The following is an 18,284-nucleotide window of genomic DNA, read 5'->3' as shown; positions in this document are numbered from 1 at the left end:
AAATTTTGTAAGAAAATAAAAAAATGAAAAGGGTTATACAATCACAAATATCCGGAGTGATAGAGGCAGAATTTAAAAATTAGGATATGGAAAACTAATGTGAAACTCATGCTATATCCCAAAATTTTTCTGCACCCAGGACACCACAAAAAAAAAAAAAAAAAACAGAATAGTTGAGAAAAATAATAGGTCTTTATAGGAAATGGCTAGAACTATGCTTAATGAACATAAATTACTCAAATATTTTTGGGCTGAGGCAGTGAACAATGCTTGCTATGTATTGAACAAAGTTTTGATTAGGCCCACTCTTAATAAAACTCCTTATGAACAGTGGAATGGGCATAGACCTAATATTTCCTATTTTCATGTCTTTGGGTGCAAATGTTTTGTCCTTAGTGATAATGAACACCTCGAAAAATTTGACGCGAAATCTGATGAGGGAATCTTTCTAGGTTATGCATTAGACAGTAAAGCCTATAGGGTGTATAACAAAAGAACGTTGACCATAATTGAATCCATCCATGTAGTGTTTGATGAGTCCAATCTCTTCTCTAAAAAGACTGATGAGGATGATTTTGAAATAACAAAGGGATTAGAAAATTTGTCTATTGAGAATAATGTTGAGAAAAGTACTGAAATAAAATAAACACATATTGAGGATAATAAAGTAGATAGTGAGGTACATGAACTACCTAAGAAATGGAAATCTGTAAGGAATCACCCCATAGATCAAATCATAGGTGAACCATCACGTGGTGTAGCCACCTGATCATCCCTTAGAAATATGATTAGCCACTTCGCATTCTTATCACAGGATGAGCCTAAGAATGTGAGTGAGGCAATTGAGGATGAGTCATGGGTGATGTCCATGCAAGAAGAATTAAACCAATTTAAGAGGAACAAAGTCTGGACTTTGGTTCCTAGACTTGATGATTACACTGTTATTGGAACAAAATGGGTTTAAAAGAACAAGAAAGATGAAAATGGAATAGTCATTAGAAACAAAGTCAGACTAGTTGACCAAGGATATAATTAGGAAGAAGGTATAGAATTTGAGGAAACCTACACAACTGTAGCTAGGATGGAAGCCATTTGATTGTTACTTGCATATGCTGCTTTTAAGAACTTTAAATCATATCAAATGGATGTTAAAAGCGCATTTCTAAATGACTATATAAATGAGGAAGTATACGTTGAACAACCTTCAAGATTCGAAAACCACAAATTCCCAGATCATGTTTATAGATTGACTAAAGCCTTGTATAGATTGAAGTAAGCTTCTAGAGCTTGGTGTGAAAGGCTTAGTGATTTTCTACTAGATAATGGACTTATTAGAGGGAAGATAGACACAACACTCTTCATAAAGAATAAAAATGATAACATGCTCCTAGTACAAATTTATGTTGATGACATCATTTTTGGGGCAACAAACGAAGAGTTGTGTAATGAGTTTGCCAGATGCATGCAAAATGAATTCAAAATGAGCATGATAAGTGAACTTAAATTCTTCCTAGGACTTCAAATAAAACAAGACAAACATGGAATTTTTATAAACCAATCTAAATACATAAGAGACTTGCTCAAGAAATTTAATATGGAAGATGGTAAAATTTTAGGAACACCCATGAGCAATTCCACAAAACTAGATAAGGATGAGTAAGGCATACCAGTAGATGTTAAGTTCTACCGCAGCATGATTGGTAGCTTGTTGTATTTGACTGCTAGTAGACTTGATATTATGTTTAGTGTTTTCATGTATGCAAGATTTCAGGCTGCACCTAAGGAGTCACACTTATTAGCTGTCAAGGGAATACTTTGATACCTAAATGGAACTGTTGAACTAGGCTTGTGGTATCCTAAGTACGCTACTTTTGAAATAGTCAGTTATTTAGATGCTGAGTTTGCCAGTAGTAAAGTGGATATAAAAAGCACAAGCGAAACATGTCATTTTCTAGGACAATTTTTAGTTTCTTGGTTCTCCAAGAAACAGAATTCAGTTGCACTGTCCATAGCCGAGGCTGAATACAGAGCGGTTGGAAGTTGTTGTGCTCAAACGCTTTATATGAAGTAACAACTCATGGACTATGGATTGCACTATGACACTCTTCCCATAAAATGTGATAATACTAGTGCAATAAACATCTCAAAGAACCCCATATCACACTCACGAACCAAGCACATAGAAATTAGACATCATTTTATTCATGATCATGTGCAAAAGGGGGACGTGGCACTTGAGTTTGTGCATAGATGAGCAATGGGCCGATATATTCACGAAACCACTTCAGGAGGATAAGTTTATCCAAATCAAACATGAATTAGGCTTGATGCATAACATAGAAGTTGCCTAGAGATGCAATGGAGTGCATAGCTGAGGGGGAGAAACTTAACTTGAAAATTATTTGGCTTTGAAAATTAGGCGTGCTCACGAACCTCTTTCATACTCTTATTCTTATACCTTGGTGAGAAATACCATTGCTATCCATAATGAACTACATGTTTGTACTTTTCTATGGATACTTGATACATTTTGATACATGAATGAATTGCTTTGGACTATACTGAATCTAACTGTTTGCATAGATGTTGATTGAAATTTTGTTTTGTGCTCAACATGAGAATTTTTTTCAAATAAGTTATGTTTGTGTCAAAAAGCAAATTTCTCTAAGCTAAGGATTTATTTAAATACTTATATTTTTTTTTTGCCTTAGCCCTTTTTGTTGATGTCAAAAGGGGGAGAAATATTTTCTAGCCACTTTGGACATATTTTGAGTACAAAAACATTGCACATTTTAAATTATGCATATCCTTAGGGGTAGCCTTTGTTAATGACTCACTTTAAAAATGAGCAGCGCAAAGGCTATCCCAAGTATAAGAGTTCAGTTGTACAATAATTAGCTCAAGGGGCAGATCGTCTCCTTAGGGAATGCAGTTTAATTGCAGACTTCATGTAATCCCAAAGAAAATAAGAAAAGAAATTTTTACTAAACACAGTTCAGATTCAGTTCCTGGATTTTTGAGATTTTGTGACGAAATCAAAATTAAAAGAAACAAGACATAAACTACGAACATCTCATGAATAAAATTAACGACAAGAAACTAATAACGATAAATAGACGACGGGAAAAATTAACACAATTAGAATCCCTACTCAATGATCCATTCACATAATAAAATAAATGATAACAAAATTAAATGCAGAACACAATTTTATATTAAGCATTCAGACAAGAAATAAAACCTACATTTGAAATTTCGGACAAAAACCTAAAGACAAAAACTTTATGAATCAACTTAAACATTCAACCATAAAAAAAAACTCAATTAAACATCAACTCAAGAATTTAATCCTAATCCAACCAATAACTTGAACAAAAATTAAAGTCAATCCAACAATAGATTCAAAAAAAAAAAAAAAAAAAAATAATTTAAATTTCAACGTTAAACTAATTTAAACAAAGATTTCAAAAATAAATTAAACTTAAATATTTGCTTAAACAAAAATTGACTTGAACAAAAAGCTTCAATAAAATAAATCTAAACAAGGTATTTAAAAAGTAATGAAGTAACGAGAGAGAGAGAGAGAGAGAGAGAGAGAGAGAGAGAGAGAGAGAGAGAGAGAGAGAGAGAGAGAGAGAGAGAGAGAGAGAGAGAGAGAGAACAAAAAATTATCTTAAAAAAAAAGGTTCTTAAACTAACTTAAACAAATATTTAAACCCAACTTTAAATTGAAGTAAACTAAAGTTTTGACAATAAAAATTAATCTAACAATATTAAACTAAGAAAAGAGAAAGAGAAGAGAGAAAAGAGGTGCAAGCCGTGTATGTGTTGGGGAGGTCCCCTCCTGCTGCGTACGGCCTCCCAGGAAGAAAAGTAAGACTAAAAAAAAACTCCCCTCAAACCCTACTCTAAGCTACTTATAAAGGCAACCCCCTAGCCCCTTTATTTTGACTTTTCAAAACTTGTTTTTTTTTTTTTTTCTCTCCCAATCCTAATAAAGCCTACTCTCCTCTCCTTGAATTTTTAAACCATCGAAAAGCCACTCACTCCAGCGCATGCTTCTACACGTCTTGCTTTTGCATGGGCCTTTCCTTGTCTCACACGACCCACGTTAAAAGCTTATAAGCGTATGGTAACTTCACGCCCGATTTTGACCTTGATACAGTCAGTATATCTTAAAACTCAAAATATGAAAGTTGTAGAACATTTTATTCGATTTCTACAGCATCTTGAATCATTTGAATCGAAGGTAGGATGAGAGAGTTATGCCTAGATTACAAAGTAGTATCGAAATTGTCCATAATCGCCTAATTAGCTTCGTTTCGCGTTAAACGCCTCCATTTGCATCATTTTATTCTTTATCCTCCATGAACCCCACATACGCGGATCTTTCAATGAAAAGTTATGGCCCTCACATGCACGGTTCACTTTATATGCATGACCCGGTTTCTCTCACGTATGACCCGCGTAAATTTTAATTTCAACTTTAAATGTCCAAAAATCATCCTACAATAATAAGATACCAAAAATTCATAAATTATAGAATAAAAATCCAAATATTATAAATTGAGCTCATTGTTAAAATATTGAACATAATTTGGCATTTAATTAAAATTATAATCTTTAATGCATGAATTTAAACACTTAATTAAGCAACTTTGAAGCGTAATCAGTTAGGCTTAACCCATTTTTGCTCGTGTATTTGTCATCATAAAAAAAGGGAAGATTGTTGATTCTATGAGTCCAATCCTATTTTGATAATGACAAATCACTTAGTATCTTACCTGTGCATTAAGCTTTTGAACATGATCATTACTTAGCACGCACGGATGGTAAGAATGCTATGGAAGCTATGAGAAACCTGAAGCACTTACAACTTGAACTTGTTCCATGGAATTTGAAGAGCAAAAGGATGAAGATGGTTCAACTTTTCAATTGTAATGTGCATTTAGTTGTATTTGTATTTACATGTCTCATAAGATATAGTTGGATCTGCATCTTAGAAGGTTAATAGGGCTAAAAAATAGGGAACTCGTCGACTAGACCCCTAGCCTCATTGACGAAAGCATGAAAGCCACTCATCGACGAATGCATGTTCCCATCGGCAAGAAAATACCGAGACCCTAACTTTCTCAGACAGACCACTCGTCAATGAATCCCCTGGTCTAGTTGTTGAGCGAGTGAAGGACACTCGTCGACGAATGTGTCCACTTGTCGACGAGTCTGTCGGAGCAAGCTGACGCTCTAGCGCTCAGTGGGTAGATTTTTTTTAATAACTTACCTTTTTAATGATCCAACGGTTGGAGAGTGTCCATATGCCGAGAATGCCTATATATTTCAACTCTAAAACCTATTTTATAACCTTTTGCCAATATTCTTTTATACAAAAACTTTCTTGGGCATTCTCTACTCTCACGTTCAAAGGGCTTTCACTCATATCTTGCAAGCTTCATTGGTTTTGAGGTTTGGTAAACAAGTTCTTATTTTTAAGTATTTAGTCTTCTTGTTAAAGTCTATCTACTCCCCTACCCATTTTATTTAAAAATTTTATTGGGAGGAAGAATTCTAGTTTTTCATCTATTCATTGTTTGAAAAATCGTTTTGGGAAAAAGTTTTTGCTAAATTTTAAATCTTTGAAAGCATTCACTTTTATATTTTATTCCAAGATTTCATCTTATTTTATCATTGCAAAAACTATTTAAGAGCAAACCCTTAAATCTCCAAAATACATATTTTTGGAAAATCTTTTCTAGAGAAATATTGAATAGGGTTTAGATCTTTGGAGCAAACTTAACATATATTCTTTTAACAAAGATCATACATTTGTTATTGCAAAAATTTTATTAAAAACATCACATATTCACTTTTGAGCTTCAAGTTATATCCTGTGAGTGTGTTTAAGATTTCACTGTACTCATAGCTTGTTGAGAAGCATTTGAGTGTATTCAGAAACTTTATTCATCTATTGTATTGACGGTTCGGGTTGTGAACCGGGAAGGAGGAAGCTACGCCTCTTGTAAGCAGCAGGTTGTAAGGAGAAAACTATGCCTCTTGTAAGCGGCGGTTTGTAACAAGAAGCTCCGCCTGGGTTTAAGGAGCAGATTAGTGGAATCCTTAGGTATTCTGCCCAAGGTGAGGACGTAGGCCGTGTTTGGCTAAACTTCGTAAAAATCCTGTGTTTGCTTCTCTTTTAACTTATCTCTTTTTATTCTCGTTTGCGTTTGGTAATTTATTTAATATTTGTCTATTGTGCATATCTTAAATATTTATTGGACTTGAGATTGGTTGGGTAATACTAAATTGTGTGAGATATCCAAAGCTTGAATTTATTAGGTTGTGTAATACTGAAATCTATGTATCTTCAAACTTGTGCTTGTATGGTTGATTTTAAAATTAGGAATTAAGAGACCAAAAATATTTTTTAATTACCCAACTCAGCCCCTCTTGGGATTACACTTAAATTCACATTTGTTTTCACATACCTTAAATAAATCATAGGTGAGGGAAGTTTTTGTCTTTCACAAGGTCTCCCAATATTTAAAGGTCAACTAAAGAAAACCCTTAACCTAAAATAAACTTAAAAAGCAATTAATCCTCATGGGGATTCTTATGGGTTGTGACTTCGCATGCCTTTGGGGATCCCAAGGTGAAGGTAGCTTTTGTTTTTCGCAGAGCTATCCAATATATTTTGGATTGGTAAATGGAATTAAAAGGAATAATTTGAGTCTTGATCGGTTAATTTTAAAGGTAGTCCTAAGCTAATCAGGTACCGTCCGTCAGACAAGTGTAAAGTGGTGCTAGTATTTTCCCTTTATATAACCGTACTCCAAAATCTGACCTGGTAATGCAGACATTTGACTATCAATTTCCTTGGACCTAGGAATAACTTAGAGATCATTGAACTGATAGTATATTAAATAGGTGTTCTAACCTCACCTAGAGTAAGAATAGGTTAGTGGCGACTTCATTGGACTATGTTTTGACCCATTTCTAACGGCATATATTACCCCATTTTCATATTATCTTGAGTTTGCCATTCAATAGAGGCGATTTCAGAGATTCAACCACATTTATTTCAAGAGTTGACCCCTTTGAGACATTGCGACATCTTGGCAACTCCACTGGGGACTTTTAAAGAGTCGAGCCAAGGATTAGCCTTTTGATTACCTTGAATTTAATCGATCAAGACTTGTGTATCTTTAATAATGATTTGTGTGCTTTTTTTGCTCTTTGTAAATATGCATGTAATAAAGAAATATGTGTGCTAGATGATTCTTTGTTTGCTTATGGATTTTAGGCCTTCCTTAGGCCTTTCCTCACACACATTACACGAGCTCTGCACCTAGGCTGTACCCTTAGGATTAGTATGGGATGAGGTCATGTTAGATCCTGAGAACAAAGAGCCTCCTAATGGGCACATAAAACATTCCACTCAAGATGTATCTTGTCCACTATCGCCTATAATGGGTAGGGACGAGAGTTCTTCCGACTTTCTAGTTAAGTAGAAATAGACTAGGAACCTCCTATCGTTAGAGCCAAACCACATGCAGTAAACTGTAGAAACTCCCACCCTAGTATTAAGCCTCAGACTGCCATCCCATGTATCTAGAAACCTACTTTCTAGGGACAAGAGCTCCAACCTTCTTGGTAGACTCTTTTGTACAACTTTTTCATTGTTATTATGCCTTTTTATACAATTTTGCCATTTTTTTTTGTCTTCATTGAGCGTGTTTCCTCCCTCTTTCCCAGAACCTTGCAAGGCAGGTATAATGCCTTTGCTTACATTTAATCTTGTTTACCTAAATAAAGTCCAAAACTTAGTTTTCAATTCCTAGGCTTCTTTCTTTCAAGGTTGTTCAGTATTCTGTTTAGGCAATTTCATTCCCATTGTCTACCATTAGTTCTGAGTAAGGAATCACTATCAATCTTAGGGTCTTCCTCCCATTTCTCCTAGTGACTCCTTCATTGGGGTATCCTTTCCTTCAGTATGGACGACTTTTCCATTTTCTCCTATTTGATTAAGTTCCTTATCCAATTAGAGATGGTTATGTGATTTGATCAGGTAGTCATTGCCTGAGCAATTCCTTCATTCTTTTGGCATAAGGGCCCTTGTATACTTGTCCATTTTGTGGTATTCATTTCCTGGGTAGCATCTATTCAGGGAGCACCCTGTCATCACCCTACAGGTGGGCCTTAATTCAAGAAATCTTCTTAAGTCACCTCTAGGCTCTGCTCAGGATCTTTCAACCACCCATTTGTTGAGTAGATAAACATCCATCATTTCGTACATCCCTTTATCCATTTGCCTTACTTGAGATCTTGCATCCTTCTTATTCATTCTTTAGAAAAGCCTCCTTTTCGTTGGCATATCATATGAGCATCCTTTCTTTTTTACATTTACTAACTTGAAGTGTGAGATTTTGTCCATTTTTTCCATCTAGAGGCTTTGAGTGTGAGGGGGACCCCTGACGCCCATTCCAACATTTTTTTTTGCTTAACATTCGTCCCCTCATCTCATGGGAGGGTATTTCCTTCATTCATGCAAATATGCAAGCATATTCATTTAATCTTTTAATCATTTTGCATAAAGGCATTCGGGCAGTCATTCACCCACTTGTGTTATCACTCATGTTCATAGTAGAATCATAACTCTTACCAAGCTTTCTAGGAAGTTGCATTTGTGAGTGAATCTCAATTGCCCATGAAGATCTTCACCTTCTAGGAATTTTCTTACCTTTGTCTTAAAATCTTGGCAATTTCAAGTTCATTTCATACATCTATCATTTGCATGTATGGTCATCCCATTTATTGTGTCTCCTATAGAAGAATTTTTTTGTCTCTGATACTGGCCAATTAAGTTGTTCCTCGTCATTGGAGAATACTTAGTGAGGATCAAGGGATCATATTGAGATCGAATCGATTAGCTAAGCGAATCGATTGGCTAAGATAGAGTAGATTCAGAGAGAGGCTAATCAAGAACTCAAGATCCTTAAGGAGCAGATGGGTAAACTGATGTAGGTGCTACCAAGGATGAACATAGGAAAAGGGGTGTAGATTCATCCAATGGAATCAAAGTCAACCTGGGATGAGGATTCATTATCATCATAGGAGCTTGCACCTTTGAAGGTCCAACCTCTCTTGGCATGAGTATCTCGTTCTTTTTAAGGAGATTCAAGTATTCTGTAGTTTTTTTTGGCTTAACTTATGAAATGGTGCAACAGAACTTCACTTTGAATTGTCTCTCCCATGATACAACAATTCGATTTGAATCATATGATTCAATCCACTTCTACACAAATGGAAGAGTCCAAAGTTTAGCTCCGCAAAGAACACCTTTCTTAAGTTGTTTAACTCTCTATACTCGGATGATAGGATAGAATGACAATAGTGATGTGAATGAAATTGTATGTAGAGATAGATGTGTCTTAGAGCCAATGCCTCAAGGTCCAATTAATATATTGAATTTAAGAAACACAAAAAATTAAAACCTAAATAAATAGATATGTAACTCTAATGTGTGCTCTCTTCAAACACTTAATTAAATAAGAGTCTTACTTAAAGGTACATGTCCTTTCAAAACACAAACTAAAAATCATTCTCTTTTCAAGGACTTATTTAAATAAAATTTAATTTCAAGATGATTAATGTAATTTGGTAATATAATATTAAAATAAACTGACAACTTACATAATTTCCATGCATCCGCACACATAAATTCACTTACATGGTGCGTGCATCTAACAAAACTGTGTGTGTGTAAGAGAGAGAGAGAGAGAGAGAGAGAGAGAGAGAGAGAGAGAGTTTTGGGAGGTGGCATGAGCAGGGCTTCGTCTCTCCTCTGGTTTTGTTTCGCCGTATGTTTTCAACTGAGGGGAGGGTGGGGATTATATAGGATCGAAAATGGGGCAAGGAATGAAGGGGAGGGCTATTAACCCAGTGGGTAAAGCCCTGAATCGACGGGCAATGCCTTACCCAGCAAGCCCTTTCTCAAGTAGCATGGTAGGGGTGTAGGATGGGTAGCATGACGCACAATACCAGGTTCCATAGTAAACAAGCTGCCAGAGGCTGTTAAGCCGCATGCACGAGTGGGAGAAGACAAAGGGGCGTTGGAATGACGTCATTTCGGCTCCCCCATACAAGCGGGTGGCAAGAACACGCCTACTTTTTTTATTTTTTAAAAATTTTTTGGCTTTCTATTTTTTTTTTTTTGGATTACGCACCAGATATCCACGTGTCCGTTTTACGGTCCATATGACTAATCCTGCGTCCCTTGAAGTTGACCCCACAACTTTAAAGGGAGGGTAAATTCAGGAGTTCAGGGGCGGAAATGAGTTCAGGAGGGTTTGAACATCTGAACTCATGAGAGGCACTCCCACAGCCCACACTACCACCTGAACCACACCCTGGGGGTAAGTTTTTTGGCTTTCTAAGGTGCAGGTCAACATGCCAAGTTTTTTAAATCCCCCCCCCCCTTTTCCTTTAATTTTTAGTTATCTTTTTCTTCTTTGTTTTGTGTTTGATTTTTTTTTTTCCTTTCACCTTCGATAAAATGAGGTGCCAACAATTAGCTTAAGCCTACATTGGTTAAATTCATAAACTGTTTGTTTTATAGAGCTTGAAAGTACCATAAACGCGCATACTATTGAGTCCTAGATACCAGATTAAAAAGGAATGAAAATTTCCAAATATCATCGTGAAAATGCCTATTCTTATTCTATTTAATGCTGGATGGATAAACGAGCTTTTGTACAAGTAAATTGTTGTATCTTTATATAATTTTTTATTACATTTATATTTTATTCCTTTTTTAATTTTAGGAATACCATAAACTAATTGTAACCCATTTTTTTTTTTTTTAAATTTTTTTCCCTAAAATGTCATTGGTTTCATTGAAAATTCAAATGAAACTTGTGTAAAAATAAAAGTCATACTAATTAACCAGTCACCCCAAACTAGTCACAAGGAAAGGGGGCAAGGGGCCCCTATGTTTACATTAGCATTGACCTCAACTGATCCAAAAATGCTAGAAATTATTTTAATTTTTTTGAAATTATATAAATTGAGTATTTGGGTAATTTAATCTGCAAATTTTTAATAACTGCATTTCCTTTTCATCCTGTATCTGAATGCTTTATATCTTACAACACACTGAATTAAAGAAACAAAAATCTCAAATTATCCACAAGTAGGATACTAAATGTAAAATTAAGACAATTTAAATAGTTATTTTGCCAAATTAACTAATTTATGAGAGCAAAACGTCAAACAAAGTATAGTAACTTAGCATTTTAGCTTTTTAATATTTTATATGCTTAATTGGCATCAAATATTCCAAAGATAATTACATTTGCAGGAATTAGGGGTGAGTACAATTCGATTTTAACCGAATTAACTGACCAAATTTGATCGGTTTGGTTCAATTTTATAATTTAGTGAATTCAATTATTCAGTTTTTAGTTTGGTTGTGGAGAAAGTGAATTTCGGTTAACTAGTATAACTGAATTATGTAATTAATTAATAATTAAATATAAATTATATAATTTAGGTTCCCACAATTCCCTAAATCCATAAAATTCTCAAATTTTGTAATTAATTAATAATTAAATATAAATTATTAAGTTGAATTTTGAAATGATACAAATTATACAATCATATTTTTTTTTCTGTAATTAATTATAATTTGATTCGATTAAATTCGGTTAACCGAATTAATCGAAAATTTGGCTCGGTCGAGTATGGTTCGGTTAAGGAGTATAATTCGATCGGTTGAGTTATAATGGAGAGTTAATCAAAAAATTTCGATTAATTTGGTTAACTGTCTGAATTGACCAATTGCACACCCCTGACAGGAATAGTGTAAGATGATCAGAACCAAATGTCCTAACATTTTTCATGCAAATAATTTTTGTTTGTACAATTGTACTCATTTATTACATAACATTTTGTGATGGGTGAATTTTATATCAAATAATAAATTTATTTTTATAGATTTTTTAATTATATATATTACATGAGAGGGAGTCCATCCCCATCCATGTTTCTTATTTCTTCCCATCCTAATCCAAATTCGCAACATAAAATGTCGGAAAGCAGTAGAATAATTTGTCGGCGGCCTGACTTCCATGGCACATGTATTTTTTTAGAAAATAAATTGATATGATTCCATTCAAGTTTTCGTCCACAAGAAAAGAAGAAGCCGTGGCCTCCCTCGCCCATCAAAAGGGGAGAAACAACGGTCCGCCGCCCGCCTGACATAAGAGCCACCGTCATTAACCCCCTACTCCCCCCTAAAGTGCCGGCCCACCTCTATAAATTAAACACCACCAGCCACTCCGTTCATCAATTCATCATCCCAAAATCCTTCTCGTCATCTTCATCTATCAATTCCATCTCTAATTCGATATTTGAAAATTCACCCGTTTTCTAATATGGAGCTCATTCCGGGTCTTCCCGACGACGTCGGCCGCGACTGTCTAATTCGCGTTCCCTACGATCACTTCTCCTCGGCTTCGTCGGTGTGTCGACGTTGGAAGGCCGAGATTCAGCACCCAGATTTTTTCCGGAGCCGGAAGTCCGCCGGATGCGCCCGATCCATCGTAGTAATGGCTCAAGCTCGGGTCGACCCTGCCGAAGTTCCTTCCTCCCTCAAGCACTTAGCTTCGCCGGCTTACCGTCTTACTCTATGCGACCCGGGAATCGGCAGCTGGCACGAGTTGCCGGCGGTTCCGGGTTTTGCAGGACTTTTGCCGATGTTTTGCCGGATCGTCGGAGTCGGGTCGGACCTCGTGGTGATGGGCGGGTGGGACCCGACAACTTGGGAGGTTTCCAATGCGGTGTTTATCTACAATTTCGTTTCGACCTCGTGGCGGCGCGGCGCCGATATGCCAGGTCGGCGGAGGTCCTTCTTTGGCTGCGCGTCGGATTCTCGTCGGGCGGTCTTCGTAGCCGGCGGCCATGATGAGGAAAAGAATGCGCTGAGATCGGCTTTGGCGTATGACGTGCCAAATGATGAGTGGACGCCTCTGCCTGACATGGAATGCCAGCGCGATGAGTGCAAAGGACTATTCCGCGGAGGAAAATTCCACGTCATCGGTGGGTATACTACAGAAATGCAGGGTCGATTCGAGAGAAGTGCTGAGGCCTTTGATGTTACGACGTGGCACTGGTATCCACCGCAGGCTGACCTCTTGGAAGCTAACGTGTGTCCGAGGACTTGCGTGGATGGTAGCGGAGGGAAGCTGTACATGTGTTTGAAGGAACACGTGGCGGTATTTGACAAATCCAAGGGGCAGGAGGTGGCTGAGCTGCCGGCTGACGTGTGCAGGATAGCCTGTACATCGTCGTGGGAAGGCAGGTTGTTAGTGATTGGCTCTGCAAGAATTGGTGGGCCTCACTCAGCATATATATTGGATTTGAAGGATTACAAGTGGACATCGGTGACCGCACCGGTGGAGTACTCCGGCCACGTTCAGTCTGCCTGTTGCTTGGAAATATGAGTCTAATGTAATAAATGTAGATACGAAGCTGCTAGTTGTTTTATTTATTTATTTATTTTTTTTGTAACATTGTATTTAAATTATGTAAAATGAATTTATCAAATAAATTATTTAAATCATTAATGCTTGTGTTACAACTTATTATTAAAGGGCATGTAAGGCTACAAAACTTCTAACTTTCCAACTTTCCGAGGATAGGGAGAAGATGGTAAAAAAGATGTGGTAAAATGAGTTAAGACCTAACTAGGCGAACTGTTATGTAAATATTAAAATTCAAAAAAAAAAAAAAATGGAAGAAAAGAAAAAAAAAAAAAAGTGGGAAGAAGAAGCAAAAGGCAAGAAGAAAAAAAGTTTTGTCTAGAAGAAGTGCAAAAGAAGAAGAGAAAATACATATTCCTCTTCTAATTCCCGGCCTTAGTTCTTCCAATTTTTCTAATCCCCTGTCTTAGGTCTTCCTTCATTATCCATCCTCCCCAAACCCAGCTCTCTCTGCCACTGCACACCCATTTCCATCTCCTGTTGCTGCTCCGGATTGCCTAAGGCAGAACAAGAAAAAAAAAAAGAAAAAAAAGAAAAAGAAAGAGAGAAGTCTCACTTTCTTTTTTTCCTTTCTCTCTCCATCATCTCTTTCTCACACTCCCCCAGCTTCTCGGACAAAACCCACAAAATTTGGTAAAAAAAAGCAAAGTAAAAAAGCATCCACTCTCCCACTTTGCAAAAGAAAAACAAAGTTTTGTCTTCCCAACGTTCAAAACCAAAGAAGAGGAAGAGAAGTCTGTATTGATTTTGCAAATCCATCCTCCAAAATTCCCAAACTCTACACATTAACCTTCCAAAAATCCAGCCATTTTTTTCACTTTAACCCCCAAACTTCAAATTGCACAAAATCTTTCCGTCCAAAACACTAAATACTCCCAAATATATCCATAAACTTCTAAATCAGACCAAATTGTCCTCCCTAAATCAAATCTTCCTCTAAACTTTTCCCCTAAGTTAAACATCTTCTCAACCCGGCCAGACATCGGTGGAGAGAAGAAATCAATCATCTCGACTTTAGGAGCCCAAACTACCAAACTCGCCCCCAAAATTCCAAACTTTCTTTTCAAATAAACCCCTTATACCGAACTTGTTTATGTCACGAGATCCAAAGGTCAAGCTTTGAAATCCACAAAAATACGTCCAACTTTGTGATCAAAGCTTCGCCTACAAGATTGTCTCTGCCGCCGAAGTGAAGACTTGGAAAAGATTCGTTCTGCCAGAGATCAAGCTACTGTGGCCCTCGACGGAATTCAAAAGAAGGATTAATCAGAGGATAAACCAAAGGTTGTGCCTACTAAATTTTAATATATATTTTACTGTATAATTTTGTAGTTTGTATTTGCCTTTATTTTATTGCATTTTTCGTCTCTCTACAAACTCCAAAGGGTGCGAGATTTTTAGCGAATAAATTCTTGGCACGCCCGGTGGGACAACTTTGCCTCTCATCTCTTCCTGTTTGGAAAAAAAAAAAGCCTTAGAAAGGGGGAAAAAAAAACAAGGAGGCAAAAAAAAAAAAGAGAAAAGAAAAGGCCTTACAAAAAAGGGGCCTTGAAAAAAAAAAAAAAAGAAATTGCAGTTGGTGAACACATGACACCAAGGAAGAATGTCACCACTGGCCCCAACAAAATAAAGGTCACCACACCTTACTCGGCTACACTGGCTTGGAGACCCACAGGCGAGCTCAAGTTCTCACCTCCATGGGGCCCATGAATCCAGAAGACCGACAGTTCCCTCAAGATCTAGAATTGTCACTTAGCTCTCTCGAAGCATGGAGAAGCCAATTGTCTACACTGACTGACATCGAGCTTGGGGGCAACTACTTGCCTCTAATATCCCCTTTACAGTAAAGCCTAAACCACTCCACTAGGTTAAGCAAGGATGGCGCAACAGAACCATCCACCCCAATATTCCACGGAAGATCATTTGTCGACGCCAATGTTGAAGTAATGACCACAAAAGCGGCAAACACAGATGAAAGGATTGCCAAGTTAGAGAACAAACTAGTGATACTAGCTAAAGCCTTCGAAGACAAGGATCAATAGATCGCTTTCTTAAAGGGGAAAAATCAAATTGATATTGAATTCGGCGAAGAGCAACCGTATCCTCTCGGTTTCGTTCCACATGCCATGCTAGCCAACACTTCTACGGAAGAAAGGCCTCAAGCTGAATCAGCATATGTCACGTCATCTACCTCAATTGCCTCACTATTAGTCCAACAAATGCAAGATATGATAGCTAACAACATCAAACTACAACAAGGTGGGCTCAACCAAGATTCTAAAACCTATGCAAAGCCTTATCCGCAAATGATTGAGTGGATAAGGACGCCATTGGGCTATCAACCGCGCAAATTCCATCAATTTGACGGAAGAGGTATACAAAGTAGCACATAGCCCATTTCTTCGAAACCTGCAACCACGCGGGGACATACGACGATTTGTTGGTGAAACAATTCGTTCGGTCTCTAAAGGACAATGCATTCAAGTGGTTCATCAATCTCGAACTTGAATCCATTGACAGTTGGGAACAACTTGAGAGAGAGTTCCTTAATAGATTCTTTAGCATCCAACGCACCGTGAGCATGATGGAGCTAACCAACATGAAGCAAAGAAAAGGGAAACCAATTGTCGAGTACATCAGCAGATAGCGCGTGCTGAGCTTGGACTACAAAGACTGCCCAACCAAGACTTCCATCGTGGAGATGTGCATTCGAGGGAAGCATTAGGAGTTGCTCTACATTCTCGTATCAAGTCTAAAATCTTTGAGGAACTTGCAACTTGAGCCCATGACATGGAGATAAGGCCACTTATGGGGGCAAAGACCCAGTACACCACGTGGACCAACGTTGAGAAAGAAAGGAGGTCAAAAGGATCGAAAAACTGCAAAGGGCAAGGATGCAATGACCTTTGACACCACACCTATCAAGATCAGAGCAAAGATGAAGACAAACACTCCAATATTGCCTGACCCACCAAAGCGGTAGGAGAAGCCAAGGACGATGCTATGAGAATTGGAGCAGAAGAAATATCCATTCCAGGACTCTAACGTGCTGGATATTTTGGACTAGCTCTTGAAGGCCAAACTCATAGAGCTGCTGGAGCCCAACTGTCACGATGAAAAGCACAAAGTCAAAGACCCAAAATTTTGCAAATATCATCGTATAGTCAGCCATCCAATGGAGAAATGGTTCGTGTTGAAAGAACTGATCATGAGACTAAAAAATTTGGACAAGATTGTCTTGGACAAAGGTTACGTGGCCGAGGAAAATCAAGTCATCATCACTATCGAACCATCTGGGCCTACGCAACAAAGTACTACATCAAAGGACGATCCATGGTTCATCCAATTTAGAACCTTGGAACCTATAAACGTCTCACACCTGCGGAATGCCACCAAGGTACGCTGACACGCAGCAAACAAAAGGCGACGGACCCCGATGGAAAAATAGGAGTCATGTGAAACACCACTTCCTCAAGCCAAGTAGCCCATCAAGACAAGAGAGGAAGGGCCTAAGTTACCTGAAGGGGCAATACATGTCCAATTCATAGTATACCAAGATGTCAAAGAAGTCTACACTTATCCGAATATGCCTCAAGATGGTGCTGGTGCTGGTGTAGTATTTGTTACTCTTCAACGCCAAGTGTTGCCATATGCATTCATCCTCGGTGAACTATGCTCAAACAACGTCGCCGAATATCAAGCACTGATAAGTGGCCACCAAATGACCACTGACATGAAAATTCCCGTGCTTGAAGTATACGACAACTCACAACTCGTCATCAACTAGCTCTCTTGATGATACGACGTCAAAAAGGAAGATCTTGTGCCATTTCACAAGTACGCCCAATGTTGTTGACCTTATGGGTCATATCTCATTTTGATTATGACAAATACATTGATATTTAATGTTTGCCAAGTTTGTGTGCAGGATCATTTTGGTAAAATCATATGGCGGCATATGGTGACTTGAAGAAGATGAAGTCCCAAATTGTTTATCTTCTTTGTAATTTATATTTCATTCAATTTGGGTTTGTAATATCTATTTAAGCAAAGGTCTGTAATAATTGATGCATATCATGCATTAAACCATAAGCCCAAAAAGGCCATAGATAGACCCTAGGTCCTTGCCCAAACACTTAGGATAGTCCCCATGATCATATGTACTATCAGGGGAAATCAATTTTAAAAAACATGACTTAGGTGTTAAAATATTAAGGATTCGGACGACCGAAAATTGGCATTAAAAATGTCTCGGTCGACCAAACATAGGAAAGTCAAAGTGTTGACTTGACTTTGGGCAACCGAACCGGAATGAACTGTGTGTTCTCGGTCGACCAAACATTTAATCCTGACTTTTCCAATAACTCAAGAGCTTGAACTTCACGTTTAAAATACCCTCAGGTGATCGAAAGTGCAAGTTTGGCAGACTGAACTTGAGACCAGGCGACCGAACCTCGAGCTGGTTGGAAAATTGCCCTGGCCAGCAGACCGAACATATTTTCAGGCACCTGAACATGGAAAAATTCACTTTTTATCATATGTATGTTCAAGCGACCGAACCTATGGCTCTGTCGACCGAAACTCTCGGGTTGGCCAAATTTTACCAAGGATTAATTGGGGTAAAATAGGGTTATTTTTATTAAACTCATTTAAAATAATTTTAAGAATTCCTCTAATGTCCCCAATGGTCAAATTTCTTGGCTTGTCTATATATAGGTCCTCATTTGCAAAGATTGAGAACTAATTAGC

At 37.6% G+C, this 18,284-nt stretch overlaps 1 protein-coding gene across 1 annotated transcript; it reads left to right on the top strand.

Annotated features, from left to right (window-relative positions):
- Positions 1-12,146: 12,146 nt before the first annotated feature.
- Positions 12,147-13,619, top strand: LOC131157769 (F-box/kelch-repeat protein At1g15670). Its single transcript, XM_058112147.1, has one exon. The coding sequence runs from the start codon at positions 12,429-12,431 to the stop codon at positions 13,494-13,496; it is 1,068 nt and encodes a 355-aa protein (XP_057968130.1). The 5' UTR covers positions 12,147-12,428; the 3' UTR covers positions 13,497-13,619.
- The last annotated feature ends 4,665 nt before the right edge of the window (positions 13,620-18,284 follow it).

The sequence above is a fragment of the Malania oleifera genome, chromosome 6 (assembly GCF_029873635.1).
Source record: "Malania oleifera isolate guangnan ecotype guangnan chromosome 6, ASM2987363v1, whole genome shotgun sequence".
Lineage (NCBI taxonomy): Eukaryota > Viridiplantae > Streptophyta > Magnoliopsida > Santalales > Ximeniaceae > Malania > Malania oleifera.
Note: the sequence above shows the minus strand (reverse complement) of the source record. Positions and strands in the feature narration are given on the sequence as shown.

Coding starts and splice junctions, on each gene's coding strand:
- LOC131157769 (XM_058112147.1), top strand. CDS start 12,429: ATGGAGCTCATTCCGGGTCTTCCCGACGACGTCGGCCGCGACTGTCTA.